General features: G+C 40.5%; 1 protein-coding gene across 3 annotated transcripts; it reads right to left on the reverse strand.

The window, feature by feature from the left end:
* Window positions 1–183: 183 nt before the first annotated feature.
* STAMBPL1 (STAM binding protein like 1) lies at window positions 184–21,516 on the reverse strand. Of its 3 annotated transcripts, none has more exons than XM_086900954.1 (11): window positions 21,303–21,516; window positions 10,617–10,806; window positions 9,489–9,706; window positions 8,018–8,093; window positions 6,489–6,584; window positions 5,514–5,868; window positions 4,854–4,936; window positions 3,819–3,956; window positions 3,056–3,168; window positions 1,430–1,529; window positions 184–491 (listed from the first exon to the last, which is right to left on the reverse strand). In XM_086900954.1, the coding sequence occupies exons 2-11, from the start codon at window positions 10,698–10,700 to the stop codon at window positions 435–437; spliced, it is 1,320 nt and encodes a 439-aa protein (XP_086757080.1). In that variant the 5' UTR covers window positions 10,701–10,806; window positions 21,303–21,516; the 3' UTR covers window positions 184–434. The 3 variants fall into 3 exon arrangements, with proteins under 3 accessions (XP_086757080.1, XP_086757078.1, XP_086757079.1); XM_086900952.1 differs by having other exon boundaries at window positions 4,812–4,936; XM_086900953.1 differs by lacking the exon at window positions 21,303–21,516 and adding an exon at window positions 14,597–14,789 and having other exon boundaries at window positions 4,812–4,936.
* Window positions 21,517–22,626: the final 1,110 nt, after the last annotated feature.

A 22,626-nucleotide genomic window follows, 5' to 3' on the forward strand; every position in this document is an offset into this window, starting at 1 on the left:
AAAAAATCCCATAAACGGCTGGATTTGCCTCTACTACATACAGCTTAAATTTACTGAAGCTGTAAGAGATGTACGTAGCTGGAAGACACAAAAAGCCAACCACTGTTAAAAATATCTAATTTTAAGAAGGTAACTAATGCAAACAAGTGACAAAAGAAACATTACTTATTTCAACACAGCTACTGTAGTTTGAGAAGTTCATTTTATTGTTGTTTTATGGGTGAGATTTGATTACATATTCAGGGTTAATGCCACTGAACTCCATCTTGACAGAGCAACAAAATAACTCCAAAACAGGCTAGAGCAATAAATATCAAACCATTCAATCTAAAATGTATAAATATAAAAGTAATTTCTGAAAATGTAGGAAAAAACAGGAATCCAGTTTTCTGTTTTGGCCTTTTGTAGAGTAACATTGATGTGGTTCATCCGTATCACCTCAGATCCAGCACAATTATCTTTATGTCTTTTCCAAACACATGGGTACATGGCTGCAGAAAGAGTCAACCCATTACTCTCAGAAATCTCAGAAAATACCCACTAACTTCATACATGAACTACATCTGTAAAAGACCACTGAAAACAGCCTACCTGGAACAAAAAATCTTAACTTTTTTCAGTGTTGGACTACCTTCTCATTATCCCTACACTCAATGATGAAAGAACAGAACAAAACAAAGAACTCCAACCTCTCCTTCTTTTTGAGGACTAATGCTAACATTCAGAGAGCCTGAAAACACAGGAATTTTCAATGTCCCTCAGCATGACTTCTCTGTATTCGATCATTTTATTTTAAGCTATAGGAGATGCTTCTATATTAGAAGTGAACCCCACTGAAAAAACCCAAACCCATAATTATTCAAAGGCAAAGACTCTTAACAGAAACATCAGTGTTAGTTGGAAGACAGTTCTGACTGCCTGTACTGCTCAGCCATACATACACCATTATGCTATTAAAACATCAAAAGATATAGCACTATAGAGAAATGCTTAGAGAAGCCAGGGCAAACTTTTGGCAATGAAGGAAACAGGTTTTAACCTACTTATAGCTTCACTTCTAAGCAGCTGTCTTGATGGGACACTAAAATTGGAGAGATGAACTGATTCATTGCTTAAAAACTGAAGAGCTCTAGAGTAACAACTCCCATTTGAAAATGTGGGTCTTGATCCTTCTGAAAGGAAATAAGGGTGGTGACTCATAGTAACTACCTCTGGTTAACCTCCATTTGAATGGCAGCTTGTAACACTCACCTCATGGCTGCTAAAGACTGCTTAAGTAGTCTCCTGATGCCTACCTTGGTCACTGAACTAAGGTATGAGCTAGTAAAATGGGGAAAATTATTAAGAAATCTAATCTCAGGTTTCTGTTTGCAGCAGAACCATGGTCAGGAGTTTGAACAGTAAAAACTGTGTTGAATTACATACTTACATTAAATAACCTAGGGTCCTTTGTATGTGGATGGAATCCCTTCTTTCTACAAGCAGAAACTTCCAGCATGCCAGCATTAGTAAGTCTGAAGATGCCAGTGCTGAAAAGCAGAACATGACACTCCTGTTACACACTGCTCCCATAGTACACGTCCAAGGTTTCACAAACAAATTGCTTAGCTTAAAAGAAGGACAACAGAAAGGTGCTTGGTGACCTCCAATACACAGGAGCCCCAGCTGAGTTGGACTTTTAAAGATATTGTAAATCAAGGGGAGTTGTATTCCTGTAAAGGAAGAAATGATGAGGGGAAGAGGATAACAAGCATTATAGCAGTGGTGCTGTTCTTGTTAGGCAGGTTAGGCCACTGAGGGATAAGGCTGGTTCACACAGGAACAAATGCAAACCAGAAACTTAAGTGTTCTGGATTGCATTTCACCCAGGACAATTTAAAAGACAACAGCCTTTAAACCAGCTGTGTAAATGATTAGCAGGAGAACATCCTCCCCAGTCTTTTAGGTAATCACATAACACAAAGCATTAGAAAATGCACTGCTGCAACTCTTTAAGTATTGAATAAAACATTACAAAGCCATCCTTCTGTAAAGATTGATACCTATTAACTACAGGGCAGTGCCTGACAACATAAATGTTATGGGTTAGGGCTGGTTACAGGGTCTCAGCATCAACTGTGAGAGAGGTTTGTAAGAGCAGAAGTTTGCAAAGGTGTGCAGGCTTGCTGAGGGTTAGAAAACCTAGTGCTTGTGCCCTTGCCTCTCAATCTGTGCTCACAGCTCTGCTACCTGAAGGGCCCATTTAGGAAGTCAGGCAACCAGGACAGGATTCACATCTACTGAGGCAGAAGGCCAGAAGGAAAGGCTGAAGAAATGCACACACTAAACAATGGAGTTTAGCCCTGGCACCCTGAAATGCCAAGCACATCAAAGGAGAATCACAAATTGGTTGAGGTTGGAAGGAGCTTCTGAAGACTGTCTGGTCCAATCCCCCTGCTCAGGCAGAAGCAGCCTGAGCAGGTTTCCAGGACCATGTCCACTCAGGTTTTGCATATCTCCAAGGATGCAGACTTCATGACATGTCTGGGAAACCTGTTCCATTACAAACCTTCACATTAATATTTGCACTATTCTAGTTTTTTGAAGATATGCAGTTTTGTCATGTATGAAATACTAGAACAGATCCTTATTGTCAAAAAAGTGATTTTTACCATTCTGCTTTGCAAACTGCAATTTTCGTATCATTTTAGAGAAATAAACTTAACCTCCCTCCACATTCTTAAGCAGACAGAAGGAAGATAGATCTGTGGTAGGGCATGGGCAAAGAGTACTTCAGAAGAACAGCTCCTGTAATTATTACTTTGTTGGGCAGAATATACAAAAAAATAACATTTAAAACCTGGGTCTGTGAAGGGAGGAGGAGAGAGAAGCCAGAAACAATGGTGTGCATAGAGACTGACCGAAATGCAAGTCTAGGCATCTTATAGAAAACAAAGTCACAACATAATGTTCATGCCATTCATCTGAGTTGACATGTACCCTTTGCATTTAATCAAATTTTATGACAAGAAGCAGGAAAAAATACTGAAATATTACTTAAAACATCAGAACTTACTCATTATGCTTTGGTGAACAAACAATTGCAATGGCCTCTGGCAACATTAGCTGATAAGAACAATGAGTATGAAGATCAACACTGGATAAGAATGCAGTTTGTGTTGGATGTGTCTACAAAAAGAAAGGGAAAGCTCAACATCATGAAATATTTCTTCTGATAAAGGTCAACATACATTTGAGAAGGAAAAATAATTTACAAGTGAACAAGTTACAAGTGAAAGCATCAGTACTTCCCCAGGCTGGTTTCTAAAGTTCATCTTAGCCCAGATTCTACATTGTTCTATCTTGTTCAGCCTGGAGAAAAGAAGGCTTTTCAGGATGAGATTCATGGAGGCATGTTCAATCAGATATACAAGAAATTTGCTGATCATGGGGGGAAAAAGGAGGAATGAAGAAGCACAAGACAAATGGAAATGACTTAATTGTTCAAAATCCCTATGAGAAAAAATAATATAAAGTTTAAACAACACAGGACTCCCCTCCCTGTCTTTTGAATATAGCATTAGAAAGTAATAAAATACCCCTAAATAAACACCAAAAAAAAGTTGCACCAGCAAAAGCAGGCCCATTGTGTCAACAGAATGCCTCAACTGCATTAAGGAGTTCTCTGTGGAAAACATGAGTGCTTATTTAGATCACCACAATTTGAATTAAGTAAGCAAATATGTATTACTCTGTATTGTTTCTTTAGTTTCTTTTTTTTTCCCCATACAGTATGTAGAGCCAATACAGGAAAACCAGAATCTATGAGTCATACGTACATGGATCCAGCCCAAAGTGAGGAGATCATACTGATCCTGAATACCAAACAATTCCTCCACGTTCTCCATGTCACAGTAGTCTGGTCCTGCAGTTTGCTTTGGCACTATTACATGTGTAATAGTAAATTCATTATGAGTCTGCAAAACAAGCATTGACTTAAGGTGGAACAGACTAACTAAGGAATAAATGCCAAATCAAAATCTGAAAGATGTCAGCCTATCAGCTAAAACAAAACAGTACAGCTCCACTGATTCCAGCACCACTGATTCCAGTGCAGCTCTACCAACATACTGTACCTAAAAAAATGCCTTAGCATTTTATCATGAAAACATACAGGGTACTATTAATCACAACACAGGATTGTTGTATTGAAATGCTCTCAAAGATCAGTGTGAAAAAACTGCCCTGGCATGCTGAAATGCCATTAGTCTTGGAACAAGACTAATACTGCTATTCTTTCTCTTCATGCACTTCAAATACACTTGGGATCATCTTTAAAATTCTTTGTGTCAGCATCAGCCATGACATCTTTCCCTGCTCTCAAAGGACATTAAGTGTTATCTAGGTCAAAGGAAAAAACACAGCCTGAAAATCAGATGTTCTACAGCTTGATGGGGGGATTTCTGTTTTGTTGTGCCATTATTAATTTGATGACTACAGTGGATTCTGGCAGTCTTTATATTTCATTGTCCTGTAACTAAACCTCACTTACCTTAGATGAATGCCAGAGAAAGTACTCGAAAAAGCCTGTATTGTACAGCATGCTGAAAAACTTGCTAAGCTTTATAACAATAGCAGTGTACTTTGAGCAGATGTTTCCCCAGTAAAGCAAGCCCACAGTGCTGAGGTGAGCACTCAGGTTATAATATGAAGTTCATTACATGGAAGGCTAACCATTTATATCTGCTTTTGCTCCAAAATCAATACATCACAGGATAATACAGCACTATCAAGTATGTCTTCCCCATACAAATGTGAGGGTTAAACTGTACCAGTTTTCCACAGAGTATTCCACATGTCTCTATTCCTCTTACTGTATTTGCCTCTGCCAGCAGCAGAAATTTGTGACAGAGATCCCTGGGCAAAATGACACCTCTGAGTGCTTCGGCCAATTGAGCTAACCAAGAATAAAAAAAAAAAAAAAAAGAAAAAAAGAGAGAAAGAGAGATAAAAAGGCATTTACAGCTAACACAATGAAGATCCCTAAAATAAGAAAATATGCACAGTATATTATACTATATTACTACAAGTGGAAGAATTATACTTACCACATCATAGGCTTCTAATGAGAGTAAATCTACAGCACAAGCACTTCTATGAAATTGAAGTCACCAGCCCACAAGATACACTCACTAGCCTGCCCTTGAGGTGACGGTGAGCTGGGACCATCTCCCAAGCCAGGGCTTTCCAGGGAGAACCACTACAGGTTCTGTGTCTGTTCCCTTGAAGTCCATGGCAAGATGCAGACTTCATTTCACAGGAACACTAAATCTCAATCTCTACATCCATCCATTGGTACTCAACTGGAAAATGAGAAACTGTGCAACTCTCCCTCTTAAAATGAAGAAACGATAAGGAACCGCTGCGTTTGCACAAACCTGCTCATGGTTATTACATGGACATCCTCACAGCAAACACAGACATATGCAGGCAGATAAAATAAAATAGGGAAAAGAAGAAATGTCTGCACTTACTCTGAACAGCACTTAGAGTAGCCACTGGCTTTAGGACCCGTTCTACCGGCGGCGAGTGTCCAGCACAGCCAGAGGTGCCGCTCCTCTCTTTTTTCTCCAGCAGCGCCGCAGATAAGGAACTGTTCTCCGGTACAGAAATACAAGACAGCATGCTCCCATCTATCTGTTCAGACATTACCACACTCTCTTTGATTTTCTGATCTCGAGCTAGTTCTTGCTTCTTAAGTTGATCCTCAAAGAACTGGAACTGCTCGGATTCGAGCTGCTGCTGCCGCATATGCGCGATTCGTTTCTTCTCTGCCTCTATTAGCTTTTGGTGCTCTAATTTCTTCAGAAATTCAGTTTTACATTTGTTCTGAAACATACACAACATAGCCATGCTCTCAGAACACCAAAAATGCTATGAAAAAATGAAGGAAAGGAGCAGTCTAACAGTTCAATAAAACCATAAAACCTTGTCATTAAAAATGAACTCTTTTGGAACCTGGTTACTGAACTGGAAAATACAACTGTATCCCCAAAAGGAGGATGGAAAATATAGTATTGATGGAGGGAACAATGATGTTTCTCATATGCTTTTTCCAAGACAAGTTTTTAAGCTATAGATCCTATTTATAGTGATTTCAATCTCAATTCAAATTGGAGAACATTTGGAGGCGAGGAACCTTTTCCACTTACTGACATAAATATCAATTTAATTTTCTTTATACAGAAGAATCAGAGCATACCAAAAAATTATTTGGATCTTTGTAGACAAGTATTAAGTAAATATGGCAGCAAATGTATTTCCTAGCACATGCTTGCATTAGTTATTTTTAAATGACCAGCTGATTCTAAAGAAGAAATGAAAAGTCACTCCTAAGCAGCCCAGGAAATTATTCAGTTCCTCTAAAGCTGGCATTTTATTGCTTAATTTTAAAGTTTTATATGACAGAAAAATATTTATGTCAACATTAATAATCATATAAAACTTACTTTGTGTTGCATGTATTCTTGATATTCTAAGTTATATTTTTTTAAAAGATCTCTTTTCAGTTCATCTGTCCGTGGAAATGCAACCTCCTTCAATTTCTTTGAGGTGGGATGGGGGAAAAAGATAGGTAAATTTACTTTTCACTTTTTAAAAGAGCCACCTGGAAAACAAACTCAGCTGTAACACAGATTTTTAAAAAATACAAACCAGGAAAAACAACCTGCTCTTCTCACAGGAAAAAAAAAGCAAAAGATGAAATACACACTAAATCATCAGTTTATGAAACTTCTATAGTACACTGGTTTCAATAAAAATATTGATTTATATTAGTGAAATGTGTGAAGTGGCTACTTCTTATCCCAATGAAAGATTAGTCCTTTTACTAGGAGTCTGTTATCTCTGTCTTGTTTAATAGGTGTGTGATGACTAACGTTTTTTGTTGTAGGTGTAATTTGTAAAGAAGCGCTAAGGCAAACTTAGAGAGTTTCAGGTAGAATCTTTGCATTTTTCTCTGGAACTTTCCAGTCAGAAATATGTCTGAATATGCCCATTTCCAGTGGGGGAGAAAAAAAATAATTTTTTTTGAAGAGATAGTTATACCTGTAGCTTTCTGTCACAGGCCTGGCAAAACAACATTTCTTACAAAACAAAACAATACCCAATTCTTTCTACTCATGTGAAGGCTGCTACAAAATAATTCAGAGGCTGTAGACAAGGTGGGGAAAGACACCATGTGCTTAATCCTACTGAGTGCCATAGGAGAAAGCAGTGTTAGATGCCCTTTCTCAGTAGGGATGTTCTCCTACATTGTGGACCATAGTTGGAACTTTGGCATGAAATGTTTTGGTTTTGAGTAAAATATCCGGTTTAACAGTAGAGAAAGCAAGAGAATATGGGGGCATGGAGCAAGAGAAACTCATGGTCCTACTAGCAATTCTCACTAGGCAGTTCCAGCTGTTTTAAGTTCAGTGTAAGACTATACATAAAATTTATTTAGGATTTATTTTCTAGCAGGGAAAAAAACAAAAGTAAAACTATTTTGTATAGAAATGGAGGGAAAAAAAATCTGGTAAAAACTAAGTAAATACATATTTGGTAATAAAGAAAGAAAAAACACACTTATTTGGCAGAGTAAGCAAATACTGCACAGGCATCATCAATGCCACACATTTCTCCTTCTGTTTGCAATAGTTGGTTTGGACCATTATCCATTCGCATAATTGGAACCAGAATCAAACTAAGTACTGCTAACATGTGCATTTTTAATATGTAAACTTTCAGAAATAGATGTACCTGAGTTCCCAACAACTTACCAACTCACTCAGAGACCATTCCCATTCATGTTTTTGACCAATAATTTAATTTCCAAAATAAAACACATATAAGTAGTGGAGAAAAGTATCAGAATTTGAAGCTGTGATGGCTGCTATGGGTGCTCTGGGGAAAAAGAAGCTATGGCCTATATGTGCTGGGAAAAATGAAGAGGTTCTGAGCAAAACATTTCATGAAGACCAGGAAACCATAACCCTACCTTAATAATATCTTGTTTTTCTGGTACTGCACATTGGTGATAGTCTCGGTGACTGGGCAGCTTTTCTACAAACAACCTAGAAAATTAAACATTCATGTGTTTGCCTTAGTAGTCAGAGGAATATCCATAATAGCTTTCATGTTGGCAGAAAAATAGGTTTCACATAACTGTTAAACACTGAATTCCAGATGACTTGGAGCAGGGTTCTACACACATGTTTAAACTAACACAGTATGGTATGGACCTGTATGGGACACACAGAATAAAGATAGGAGATTATTTTCCACATCTGAGAGATTTTGGTTTCCATTAGTACTGGGTTAGGTTAAAAAAAAAAGGGCTAACTATCAGCCAGCATCTAAAAATATCTCTCAAAAACACCCTCCACTCTAGTCAGTGTTAATAAATCCTATTACTACTCTCTTACCTGTTCTTAGCCAAAATGCTGACTGGAAGACAAGAATGCAGCAATGACTATCATTAAAGCAGGTATTTTTACCAGAACAAGCTGCACAGCTAACTGCAGAGTGAGTAATCTACCCAACAGCTAAATTATGGCAACACTCAGCTACAAAGAGTTTGTAAAGCACAGCTGCTATCATTCTTTCAGCAATTTCCACAATATTCACCTCCAGACCCTCTTTTTATAGCAATAGATAGATTTAAAAAACAGGTGGGCTAAGAAAGGTTTGATCTAGTTTTCAGAGTATGAGGAAAATAAGGAGGAAGGAAGAATGTCTCCTTTATAAAAAATTTAAAATATGCACATTAAAAAGAAAAACAATCTTTCAGAAGTAATAAAACCAACCAATCAATCCTACAGCAAAACTAGCTAGGTTAAAAGTTTAAATCTGCCATGATATATTTTTCATATATTTTGAGAGTTATAATGAAAGCTGGCCAGATTTGTTCTTTTGTGGTGAGAATAATCATACAATGAACATATATTGTAGGTATTGCATTTATTCCTGTAAGAAACAATAAATTATACTTAATCCTTTTGGGGGAAAAAAAGGAAAAAAGAAAACATTTTTCTCATGCTTTTTAAGTGTTGTGCAATACTACCATCCTTAAGATCAGCAGATGCTCATAGGACATAACTAAAGGCTCAGAAATCTTATTTAAACATTGCTTTTAAGGTCAAAAATTCTATTTAACCAACATGCTGGCATGTAAAGAATAATCTGGGGGCAGCAGTGCTCATGGTATGGCCCTGCAGAGTAAACTCAAACCTCTGTATGTTAGGTTGATTCATGCCTGGCAGTTTGGACATGGATAGGACAACCATATAAAAACATGAGAGGAAGTTTTAACAAAGCCCATGCTCAGTGTAAAAGATCCCCAGAGAACAAAGGGGTTCTGCAAGAAGACATTAAACAAGTTTCTCCTTATCTAAAGGGGTTCTTAGTGCAGCTCTCCATTTCAGTTTACTCAGAATTATAAGCTGTTTTAGTTACAAGTGGTTTCTTACGTTATGAACTTATTATAAAACACAAAAGCGTTCTCCAGGTTTCCCTCCTCCATGTACACCGAGGCCATTCGCTCCATCTCTACCCCAGATCTGAAGTAACGCCGTGGAGTGATGTCCTCATTGATTGTGATATTGCTGCCAAGCTTGCTTAAGGCACGTACTCTCTCCTCTGGGGTCACAGAGATGTCTGTGTGGTCAGGAATAGCTACGAGCTTTTTCTGAAAAAGAGCAGTCTGATTAGCAAAGAGAATATTCTGTTTCACTTTCAGTAAGTGGTCTCAGTCAGGAAGCTCAAGTGAAATCTTCAGCTAGTTTTTTTCTGAAAATAGGCATTGGTTTCCCCACCTCCAGCCACAGCTGAAACATTCCAACCTATTTCTTAATTGCAAGTAAATTGTGATCAAAAAGAAAAGTGATCTTATTCCCTCCAAAAACAACAAAAAAAAGGATAAAATTAGGGAAATAACTGTAGGAAAAAAAAAAAAAGTAAATAGATGTAGAAATTACCAAAGGCAATATAAAATGGGTCTTCTTTAAAAGCCTTCACACATGAATTCTACAAGGCTCTGTCTTAAGTTACTGAAATAATTTGATGGATGTCCTGAAAACTCAGACTCCTATTACATGATGTATAGCATTTGACTGCTAGAAATAGTTCAGGAAACAAAGAGCAATAAGCTCCTCTGGTGAGACAACAGTTAACTTCAAATCTTCATTTCCAGTTTTAAATGAAACAGTTGAAGACTAAGAAGTTAGAACAAATTACTGAAGAAGAACCATAGATGATTATCATGGTCATTACCTTCCTGTTAATAAATAAATAAATAAATAAATAAATATTGACTGCAAGTTGTTTCCTCTTACTTTGGTGAATTTTTTTTACTCTTTCTATTCAAAATGCTCATTTCAACTTCTTGAAAACCTGACTGCTGAGACCCCATAAATCACATATACAGATATATAATAAATTCCAACAAAACCATCAGGCAGAACACGGGAGGAACGTGGCAGCGTGCAGGAGGAGACCCGTGGAGCTGAGAGCCACCACTGCTGAACAGCTCTCCTGAAATGTTTCCTCACTGAAAGAGAAGTTCTTTGGCCACTGAAGCATTTCTTTGTAATACATACCAGTGAGCTGACGGTGAATGGTTGCTCCATGCTGCTGTCTGCCTGCAAACCAAGGAGACTGCTCTTTTCCTCCAAAGTCTCCATCTGACTGAAAAGGGCAGTATCAATCCTGAGCTCAGTATTTGCCACCAGTTGTCTCAGGGTTTAATAGCCCAAGGGAAACTGGAATATAGTTGATTGTGGTCATGTGCTGGAAAAAATAAGTCGTTCAGATTAGAAATATATTCAAATGTCACGTAACTTTGCATGCCAGCACCCACTCATTACTTTGGTGGCACAGTACTTACACATTTCATAATAATTTAAAACTTAGCAGGTCTCTAGAATTTAAACTGGGAATGCATAAAGGCTTACAGTTCAGTTGTGGTCTAGCTGACTTGTACTAAGGTTATTTCAGTGGATTTGAAGACAATAAATTATTTTTGTGATTTTTAAGGCAACTTAAAAACCCCCTAAGTTTCAAGTATTAAGTAAAAAACACAGAAGTTTGAGGACTGATCACAGAACCTGTGCTTCCTTGAGCATATGTTGGGACAAACATGTTTATAGAAAGTATGAATTTGGTATCTTTATTTTCTGCTAAGCCTATAATGAGAAACAAAACTTTACACATAAACTTGTATCAGTAATATAAAGCAGAAAAAATACTTCAAACACCATGTGTTCCACCTGCACAAACTCAAAACTCAAAATACAATGAACTCTGAGTCAACTGATAAAAATTCCTCCTTGCACAGAGTTGAACAATTAAAGAGAAAAATGTAGATGTTGCAGTCATTAAAAAAAAACCAACAAAAGGAAACTTAAACCAAAACCAGAAAACCTAACTCTGAGAGAGGAATGAAATACTTAAATTACACAGGAAATGTGAAAATTAAGTTTCACATTTTTAATGTGTTTTTTCACTTTTGTGTGCTCAATCTAAACAGATTTGATCCTGCATGTCAAAGGCTCTTTATATGTTGCAATAAACATGCTCATGCTTTTGTAAAAGCATAGAGTGGTTTCAGCAAAGATATTTTCTCAGCACATCTCTCTCTAGAGGCCAGAGGACTCTGGGTTAAAGAAAACCCTAATGTGTTTTTAGATGGCTGTATTTCTCAAGTATTGATTTTTGTGTCTGTGTCTTCCTCATTTTTCATCCAAAAAGCAATACTATCTATTAGATCAGCCCTTAATTTGAACCATTAATGCAATTCAACTTCAAGAATTTTTGCTAATGAAAGTATTCAAACTGCTTGCACAATTTGTTACGAAAAACAAAAAAAATGAGCAAAATTTATACATCTAGAGAAAACAACCTTAGTTGTGGTTGCAGTGCTAAAAAAACCAGTTATCTAAACAATTTAATTTTATGTACATGGAGCTCTGGTGTAAATGATCAGCTTGGCAGGAGAACCTATTTACTGCCTATTCACAAACTGTAGAAAGGCCCCATGGGACAACAATAATGAAATATTTTTGCTTTAGCCTTTTAGCCTACTCCAAGAAACATTCTGCTTTAGGGCTTGTTCCACCTGAAACCCTTCTCCACTGAAGCACTGTAGATATGGAAGGAGAGAGCTAAAAGCTTGGCCAGTTTGCACAGTTTGTGTCAGACTTCTGGCCCTGCAGCCAGATTCCAAGCAGAAATAAAATCTTCAATGAGAGACTATGCATTCATATGCTTTGTGGAACTGAGGAACAAAAACTAAACAAAAAAGGACCTAAAAAGCATATATTTTACAAATATTTATCCATTCACTTATCCATCACTTTTTATTTTATTTCCCCTAGAAGCATCTGGGACAGCTAAATTACTTGAATGGAAGAATGGATTTAGTGTAAAGTATGCATCCAAGTATAACAAACTGCAAAATGTTCTAGTCACTCATGTATATAAAAATAAATTTGTCCAAAAGTAAAGGTGCAGAAATGCATTTCTCTCCAATTTCTTATTTCATTTCGCAGCTTCTGGCAAGAAAGCTCTTCTGTATCAGTTTTTTATTCTGCTTTTCAAGGCTTTGTCCCTTAACAGTCCTTCTGCAAAGCCTAGAGGGGGAATGGACATTTAGGACAATGCTCGTGAGATGCTTCCCACTGCAGACATGGAATATGGATCAAATGCTTCTTTCAGCTGTTACCACTCCTTGGAGACCTTTCAATCTGGCTGGTAGGCAAGTGCAAAAAAGTGCAGCAAGTGGCAAACACAAGAGCCACTAATTAGGGTTTTGGTTTGGTTTTTGGGGCCAGTACTCCCTAAGAGGTCTTTGTTAAAGAAGCCTATGGTATTCCCCAGTCAAAATCTCTTTGGAAATGCCACAGGAAGACACTGTGGACCCCTTTACTTCCAAATATTTCTCAACTTGACTGGCTCTAAGAATAATAATGTTATAAACATAATTCAGTGAACTTTTAACCTGAAGAAGCATTAGTTATAATGATTTTTTAAAGTGTAATACCAAGTAGTTTAAAGAGGAGACATCTGGTAATAGCAGAAATTCACACTTCCTCAAAATCGTGTCAGAGCCTGGAAAGGATGAAGAAGCTCTGCAAAAAACATAAAATGTGCCACAGTGCAAGAGCTTAGCAGAAGAATGCCTGCAAATAAAGGAAGAAACTGTTTTTTTAAATTTAGTTTCAGGAACACACTAAAAACTACACACTGTAAATAAAGAAGAAATACTAAGATGAATTTGTATCCCTTTTACAAAAATGTCATATAAGACTCAAATATATTCACTATTACAGGTGGCAGTGTAACTTAAGAAAACAGAAATGCTATAAAGAATGTGGGCTGACTTACGACTGCACTCCAATATATTACCCTTAACACGTGGACCCACTGGCAGAATTATGAATGATTAAAATGCAGAGCATTAAGCTTTACTAAAAACACAAGCAGAGGCATGTGTGCCAGCTGCCTGGAACGCCTCTGTGCATAATGTTCCTCATGGCACAGCTTCACAGTCACCTTCAGCTGCTCGGAGGGCACCACACAGCCAAGGGGCTCCCCTCACCCTCACCATCCTTCTTTGTACTCTCACTTTGTTGTCTCCACTGACTTCAAGGCAAGTTGGAGCTAATCCAAATCAAAATTCAATGGACTTTTACTTCCTTCTCAAAATCAAAATGCAAAGGAGCAGGCAGAACCACGAAGGCAGAAATGCAGACAGATTTGTCACTTTCTGAGGCAGTGCTGTCCCAGATTGATATGAGCTTGCTTTGAAAGGGCTAAGAGCTTATATGGTGCCTATAAAAATTGCCCAGTTCTGGCAAGTGACTCTGTTTTCTGGAAATAAACTTATATTTTGCTTTACAAGAGTAAAGATAAATTCAAACACCAAATCTCTCTGTATAGCTGAAACTAATTATACTCAAATATACAAAATACTTATGCTAATACAGTGAACTACATTCCAACCTCAATCACAGGGGATAAATACCAATGCTAGCTTGGAGCTGTCTTAGTCTATTAGACTTTAAAGTCATCAAAATTCTAAGAGTAAAGATGCATTTTTCTGCTTTACTATTTCAGGCCTTCCAATGAACTTAGATGGACTTAGATAACGTTTGCTTGAGGCCAAATGCCAGGATATTTAGCATTCAAATTGTTTTTTACTAATTATGAGTCTTCTGATAGTCATTATCAGACAATAATAATCTAAAATCTAGTCAATGGTTAAGAAACTTTTCTTGATTACATTGGAAATAGCACTTCTTACCAAATCCTCAACAAGCATTTGTTTTCCTATATGTCCCATCTTATTATCATAGGTATTAATCCTTGAAAAAAACAGATCCATTATATCAAAGCACTTCAGCCACAGAAAACAGAGCAAACTGAGAAAATCAGCATTTTAAGTGGCATTGGAAGTTATTCTTTCTGTTCAGGCTAACAATCATGGTACCAAGAACCAGGGAAACGAAAAGCAGAGAGAGCAATTTAAGTGAAGGTATGTGCCAAGAGCAGTACGTGAAATTAGAATCATATCCAGTACCTCAGGAGTCGGCTCACGAGACAGAGGTGGTGTGAGAAGATCTGGGGAATGCATGCACAGACAAACCCTTCTGAGAGCTGCAATATCACAGTTCAAATTCTCCAACACCCTCACGGTTTGCCGCACGCTGGCATTTCACACAGCCGCCGGGCTGGCTGCGTGTGGCACCCTGCACGAGGCACCCTGGCTGTGCAGAGCCCAACAGGCACGGCCCTGCTGACCTTACACCTTACACAAGTGTGGGGTGACACTGAGAGGTGACACCCATGCCTGCACAGCGAGGCTGTGCTGGCCCCAGTGCTGCTGGAGTTGCACGGCTGGTGCTTGCAATGCCTCCAGTGCAGCCAGGGCACAGCTGGGCACACAGAGCGTGTCTCCTGCCTTGCTGGGACAGACTCCAAAGTGTCCTTCCCAGATATCCCCTGCTGGGACAGACTCCAAAGTGTCCTTCCCAGATATCCCCTGCTGGGACAGACTCCAAAGTGTCCTTCCCAGATATCCCCTGCCTCTGGGAGATGATGGTCCTGGCCAAGCCAGGGCCACCAAGCAGGACCATGCTCTGCCCAAGGATGCTCACAGAGCCTGGGCACCCCAGCGGGAGCTGTGCCATCTGGAGAGGACACAAAGAGGAGCTCAGGGTGTCACCACCTCCCAGAAACTGACTGCAGAGGACAAGCACTGAATCTCAACTCCTTATCATCATCTGAAGGCCACTATTCCCTCTTCAGTTCCTCAGAAGAGGTTTTAAAACGTCAAACAAGCTTTTTTGATTTTTAAACAAGTAACTGAGTAACTTCAATCTATACTAGTGAAATACATAGTTTTCACTTTGTAACATTAGTTTCCTCTTTGTAACATATTTTTAAATTTCAAGGGAATTAATCATAATGCTGACTTTGCTGTCAGCAAACATTTATCAATATTTTGACGACCGGTCTTAGGAAAAAATCTTCATTAAAGAGATCACTGCAAAAATTTTCAAAAGCACTTTCTTAATTCAAAAATAATCTATGCAATGATTTATTCTCTGAATATTTTTAATAGTGGATCATTCCATAAATATTAATCATTTCGTTTGATATTTTTGTGGAATGTAAAGCCTAGATGAGGTTCTCACCAAAATAATTCATTTCATTCCATTGGGATTAGGATTCTTAAAGTATATGTAGAAGCATTTCCTAATACAGAAGGTAAAACGTGGTACAGTTCTACTTTTTGCAACTGCTCTTGAGAAAAGTGTTCTGCAGCCATCCTGTGGCAAGGAAAAGCTTACTTTAATATTGCCATGAGAAGTTAACACAGCCATACACCATGTTGCTATCCTAGGAAGTGTGATGATTACAGAATCCTAGAATAAAGATGCATCTCAAACCATAAGGAGGTCAGTCCTCATTAAAATAGCCAAACTAGCAAGTGCAAATAACTCCTTTCAATTACCCATAATGGAACTAAGTTGTCTCAGCAAACTTTAAATAGGTCACACCAGCAATTGCCAGATGAAGGTAAAGGACTATTTCATGCCAATAAGTCACCCATGAAGCAGACACTTAAAAATCTTTACTTGGAAGTTGATGTTCAAATGAATTTGGTGAAAAACAGGTTAGAAATACAGGCACCTGTCTCATTCAGCTCTTTTTGAAATGCGAAGCCATGTATTGGCATAGCACATAATCATTTATACACACACACTTAGGTTTGATATATAAATATGCTAAATACCAGCCTAAATAGCAAACTGCTTTCTGTTGGTTCTTTCCAAAAAGAAACAGCATGTTCATCTGTCAACATGCTTTTTGTAACAAGCATTCATCATCACAGCAAGTGATTCAGCTGGTATAGTAGGTTGTCTCTTCTGGAAAAAAAGCCAACAAAGCACTGAATGTCATGGCAAGATCATTCTCTTGTGCAGAGGAAATAATCAACAAAACTCAACAGAACGGCCTTTCAATGAAAGAAATCACTGCAAGGAGTCAGTTCCTGAAAACCCTGTGCCTTTCAGTGGAGAAGCTGCTCTTCACAGCTACTACTAAGCTCAGCTCTAGAAAAGCCCACCTCACTAACAGTTCATGTTTTGGCACTGCTCCTTAGCTCCACAGCTCCTTTTAAACAGCAGTTCCAAGACCTCCCAAGCTCCACTGACTCCCAGAAGCAGCTGCTGAGGGATCCAACCATCTCTCCTAGAAGCATGTCAGGAACATTTCCTCTTTGTCACTGGTGAAGGACCAGTGCCTCCCATGTCCCAGCACACTGCCTGCAGCCTCTCTGCAAACTGTTCCAGTGGCAGGCAGTAGCACCTTCACCTGCTATGGTAATCATGGGCAGGGAGGACCCTCCATGCACAGGCCTGCCAAACCCAAGCCTTGCTTAAATGCTTAGGCCACTCAGTGCTGTACCTTGCAGCACAAAACTGAGCTTTATTCTCATCTAAAAAAAGAATGGGTGACACAAAGGTCTGTTTTCCCACTTCAAAATGAAGTTCGAATTATTGTTCTGCAAATATTTGGACTACTGCAATTAGTCAGCGTAGTTACCTGAATATCATTGACTACCTGTTTTCTAAGGACAGCATTCCTCTTGGCACAGATAAAAACATTACTGTATCAAGAAGCTTTGTTAACAAAATTAGACTGCTACTGGGTCTGCTAAGACTCTGACAAACCACTACAACATGCAGATAATGTCCAACATGGCACAGGCAAGAACCTGGCTTTTGCTCCCTAGAATATGTGAATGTAGAACCTACAGGCTTCTCTCTCCTATTGCTTCAAAGCATACAGGACACCTCTGACTGTCAACTATTTTCCCATTCATTTTTAAGCAGGCTGTTTTGAAATCAACATCTAGTATGGTTGTACTGCTATAACATAACCTCACATGAGCTGTACACATAGATGATGGCTCGCTACCAGATTTATTATTATGCTCTGTCTACAAAAATATTAGTGACTTTTAAGAGAATGTCCTGAAAAATGGACTGGAAATATTGAACACTCAAACATGCATTTGTGAACTGACAGTTCTTTCTCCTGTGGATTCTTTTGTTAAAACAAAGAACAATCCCTCCTCCCCCCTCCTTTCTTTAGTGACACCATTCAGTTTCAGAAAAGCAGTATTTTTAACATAATGGATAAATATCTACCATGGTAGAGCATCTTGGATTACAAGCAAAAGCTTTTGCAGGCAGTCAGTGAAATATACTTATGCAACACAGAACAGCATCTTTCCACTGACCCACTAAAAGGATGTTCGAGACATGGTGTAGAAAAACAGTGCCATTTCTTCCTCTGGGAAATCCACAACAGTCCCCCAAGAAAATTGCATCAGGGCACAGTAACCCAGAAGAGGACAGAAGTACAAGAAAGAGATGTTTTTATACAATTTGTTCTTTGATTATTCAACTGAAATACTGAAAAATAAGGGATACTTGCAATCCATTACATCATTGATAAAACTAACTTCCACCAGGAAGACAAGAAGCAGTGTTGCTAAGGGAAACAAATGAGAGGTTAAAATCAGCACAGAGGCCTGCAACTTCATAGACTTCTGAGAAACAAAGCAAGCATGATTCCTTGCAAAGCCTTAGCTTTCACAGATTTTTTTTCTGTCTGTATCCCTATTTCTCTCAGGGGCAAGGTCTCACTAGGCTAGAGGGGTTAAGAATCTTCTGGTTCTTCCTATAAAATGCAATTATTTTTTCTGGCAAAATATATCCTACCTAATTTTAGAACACTTTGAGGCTCCATTGCATCTAATAAGGACACTTATTAAGAAAGGAGAGTCAAATTTACTTGATATTTCTGCCACAAAAATTCACAGTTTATTTGAAGACTATTAAAGTGCCTATAAAGAATGAAGCTTGTTTTTTGGGGTTTTTTTTGCCTCAAATCCAGAAAAATAATTAATTGAGGCATTAGTTTAAAGGATTCTGAATGTTTTGTACACAAATGGTTAAGCAAGGAAAGGTCAGGTAAGAAATGGATGGTGATATTACCTGCAGGATGAGGTGTGATCAATCAGTGTGAATAACTATCATTTAATCTGGCATGTTTCTGCAGTACAATGCTTATATTAAAATAACACTGTTAGTTGATTCATAAGGGAAATCTTTGACCTGTTCTAGATGATTCAGGATGTAACATGCTATGAGCAAAAAAAAAAAAGGCTAGGAAAAACAAGAGGAATGTTTGGCTCTATGAGAAGAATTCTGTGAGCTTTAGACTACTTGTTCTACTTGGTTAGTTACAATATTTAATTTCTCTTAAGTTTCTATGACTGACTGTGGTAAGCACACGTTTTATAGCAGCACTGGCTGTAACACAGTCAGCTCACAGGGCTGCTTGACAGTCAGCTGAATTATCCAGAATATCAAAGCTGAGCACAATGATTTCTGGTTAACATTTTGTACCCTTGCAGGCCAACAGGCTCTTCATCCCAGTGAAGCTATGCACAGTCTACCTCTGAGCCTTCCAAATTATTTGCTTTTCCCCTCAGGATGAGCCCATTGATCTTTGCAGCCTGTACAAGCTCCTTTTCATATCAACATAGAGCAATAGATGTCTCTGAAGGCTTTTTGACGGCGGTTCAGAGCTGCTAAAAGAGGAAGATACTTCCTACGTTGATTATGTGCAGAGCCCACAGCTTCCATAACGCAATTCTGTATGTTGTGTGCTGAGCTGTGACTCATCCAGAGCTGCCAGTAGGAAGTGGTAGGCAACGGGTTGTGTCTGAGGAGCTGCCTGACTCACAGCATTACTGAGCAGCCACAGCAGCCAGGCAAGATTGAAAAGGATGGATTTTTTATAATAGGACTTTCTTTGCAACAACAGCACTAAGCCACTGCACTCGGATTGTTCAGGAGCTGCACAAGAAAGATCATTTTCTTTCATGGACTGATACTTCTATTTATAATGGAAAGCATGACCAGAAAATATGTTTCCTGGCATGACAATCCGAATGTTCTAATTTTATTAAAATTTTATAGAAAAAGACTTTCTTTACATGGCAGCAAACTAATTTTCAGAACACAAATTATAAGTGTAACCTTTGGTGCAGAAATAAAATTTCAGGAGTCTGATAAAACCAGAAAAAAAAACATTATTCACACATGTCCAGCAAACAGAGACCAAATACTTAGTTTTAAGTAGTAGTTGTTTAGTGCCTTCATGCACAAGTCACCTTGCCATTCCCTCAGCAGCTGAAGATTTTACAACATCCCTCACCTTGAGCTATACTCTTCCTGATCTTGGTGATTAACTTTCAGGAAAAGCCTCAAGGCCTAACCCTTAATGCACATAAAGAAAACCACATGAGAAATGCCTTCACAGTGTCTGCAGAGCAGTATCAAGTAATACAAATGACTGCAGAATTGATCAAGACAATTTTTAAACACAATGCTGCTAAATAACCCCCTGCACTTAAAGCCATTTAAAATACTGTGCACACACACACACACACACACACACACACAAAGAACCCCAAGTATGAAACTGTTACCTACAGAATTATACAGAATTTGGGATGAATGCTTGCTGCATTCCTACAGTATCCTGTGATCTATGAAACTCCAGACTTGTCAACACTGGCCTTCGGTTTAGTTATCCAAACATTTAGCACTTAGACAAGCAATATACCAGCTGTAATGCATTTAGCACATGAGAAAACTCATCTGTTTCAGAGTATACTGCCTGAGCAGAACTCACAACAACAAACCTGGGCTCCTTTCTCCTGGGAATATTCAATGAAGTTCTGGGTCTATATCCTATTTTCTAGGACTTGGTTGTCTAAGGCAAGTCACCAATATATTCCAACTACAGTTTTGGATAGTAATCCACTTTAGCCTGCAACAAGGAGAAGCCCCACTTCTGTGAAGACAGAACTTTCTCAAAGCCGGTCTTCACCTGGGGAATTAATATCCTGGGAAGTACAGTGCCTCCAAGATCTCATAATCTCACTACTTCCCATTCTCAGTAGAAGGTGGGGGTTTTCCTGCCCATGACTTCTCAGATCACTCAGAACCATGCACATATTAAATACAAATAATTCCAGACCAAAAGGAATTCCCCCAGAAGATACTTTTTTGGCATCCTTCTGAAACAGGGCAGCATGTGCCAGAGCGAGTTACACTGCTCAGTGCACTTCAGAAGGACACCTGAGATCCTGCAGAGGTCAAAAGCAGGCAGGTACAAAACCAAGTACGTGAACAGAAAAAGCTCATCAGAGAGCTACAGATGCTCAGTAGACACAATTTCTACTGTTTTAGATTCTTTCACTTCCTGTTCCGATGCTCTCTTTCACGTATATATGGAAATCATGTCAGGACAGAGCACTGTTATCAGTTTGATGGGCACACGGCAGCGTTCCGGACTGCCCAGCGCACCGCCGCCACCTCCGAGCGTGCACGCAGTGCAGTCCGCGGGTTCAGCCGGCCCGAGCCCCCGCTGCTCCCGCCCGCCTTCCGCCCTGCCCTGCCCGGACGAGGCTGCTCCGAGGCCTCCAAGGGTCGCCGCACCTGCGGCCGGGGCGGGGACGGGCCGGGGAGCGGATGGGGCTGGTGCCGGCCCCTGCTGCCAGGGCGCGGGCCCCGGCAGGGACAGCGGTCCCTTCTGCTGTGCCCGCCGGGGCCGCCGGCTCCGAGCAGCGGGAGGAGGGACAGGCAGCGCCCGGCCGGCCCCGCGCTCCCCTCAGCGGGAAGGGCGATGCTGCTTACCGGGTCTCGCATCCGTGCGAGCGGAAAAAGCGCGGGGCGGGGGGAGGCAGGAGCGCCGGGGCGGCCTGGGCCTCCTCCCGCTTCTCTCTCTCTCTCCTCCTCCCGTCTCGCCTCGCCTGGCCCCGCCGGGACGCGGAGCGGCGGGAGCGGCCCCGGGCGGGCAGGTGGCGGCGGGCAGCGAGCGCCGTGCGCCGCCGCAGCCGGGCCGTGTCACGGTGCGGGCGGAGGGAGGAGCTGCGCAGCGCCGGGAGAGACAGCGGCGTGCCCGCGTCCCGCTCCGCGCTGCGGGCTCCGGACACCGCCACCGGCGCTGCCACTGACACAGCCACTGACACAGCCACCGACACCGCCACCGACACCGACACCGCCACTGACACCGACACCGACACCGGCACTGACACAGCCACCGACACCGCCACCGCCACCGCTGCCGCGGGCCGGGCACAGCCGCGGGTGCCGTGCGCGGGTGGCGGCGGGCCAGGACACCGGTGCTGGGGTACAGCATGGCCCGCCAGCCCCTGGGAGCGTCCCCTCCGCGCTTCCCGCGGAGCCGGTGTCAGCCCGGCCATCCTTAAGTCAGTCCTTATCTGCTTGGGTACCGGAGGGTATGCACACCTCACCTGGACTCTCCTGAAAATTGGGAAGGGCTAAGTGAGGCGAAACAATGTTAACTCCCTTGCGGGCGAAGTTGTGGGTAAGGGGGAAAAGGGTGAAAATTAAACTGGAGGTGTGGTTGTCAGTGTGGGGCTGTGGAACCTGGGAAGAGGCGTGCTGGACAGGAGAGCCTTCCTCTAAAGCAGAGGAGATAGCCTGGGTTTCCGAGGAGGCCGGGCAGTGCTCTGGGCTGGCCTAGATCTCTACTGGGAAGGTTCAGCCAACGCGCCAGCTACTCACTCCGTGATAAGTTTGGCTGACCTTCTTCTTGTCGTTCTGCTGAACTTGCTCAGCAGGTATCGATCATATTGATGTCTTTCCTGGACCCCAAACCTGGACATGGAAGTCTAGACATGGTCTGAGATACTTGTATTTAGCTCATCCGGCACCCCCAAACAGTAATGTAATTTTCCTTCCTTCCTTTCATTGTGTGTGAGGCTGGTCTGGCATCCCAGCCTTGAAGTACCACTCCTGGTGCTGATGGCTGTGGAGTGAGACAACAGATCTTGGTCCTGACTTTAAGAACAGGAGGGACTGATTTGGGCAAGCAACAAAAATCCAGTATGTTCAAACACTTACCTTATTATCTTGGATTTGGCTGAGAGAGTTATGAGATAGAGGCTCCAGCCTATGCCATGGAAGGTTTTCAGTGGAACTGTTGAGTTAATCC

Source organism: Cyanistes caeruleus, chromosome 8 (assembly GCF_971803275.1).
Source record: "Cyanistes caeruleus chromosome 8, bCyaCae1.hap1.1, whole genome shotgun sequence".
In the NCBI taxonomy this organism is placed as follows: Eukaryota; Metazoa; Chordata; class Aves; order Passeriformes; family Paridae; genus Cyanistes; species Cyanistes caeruleus.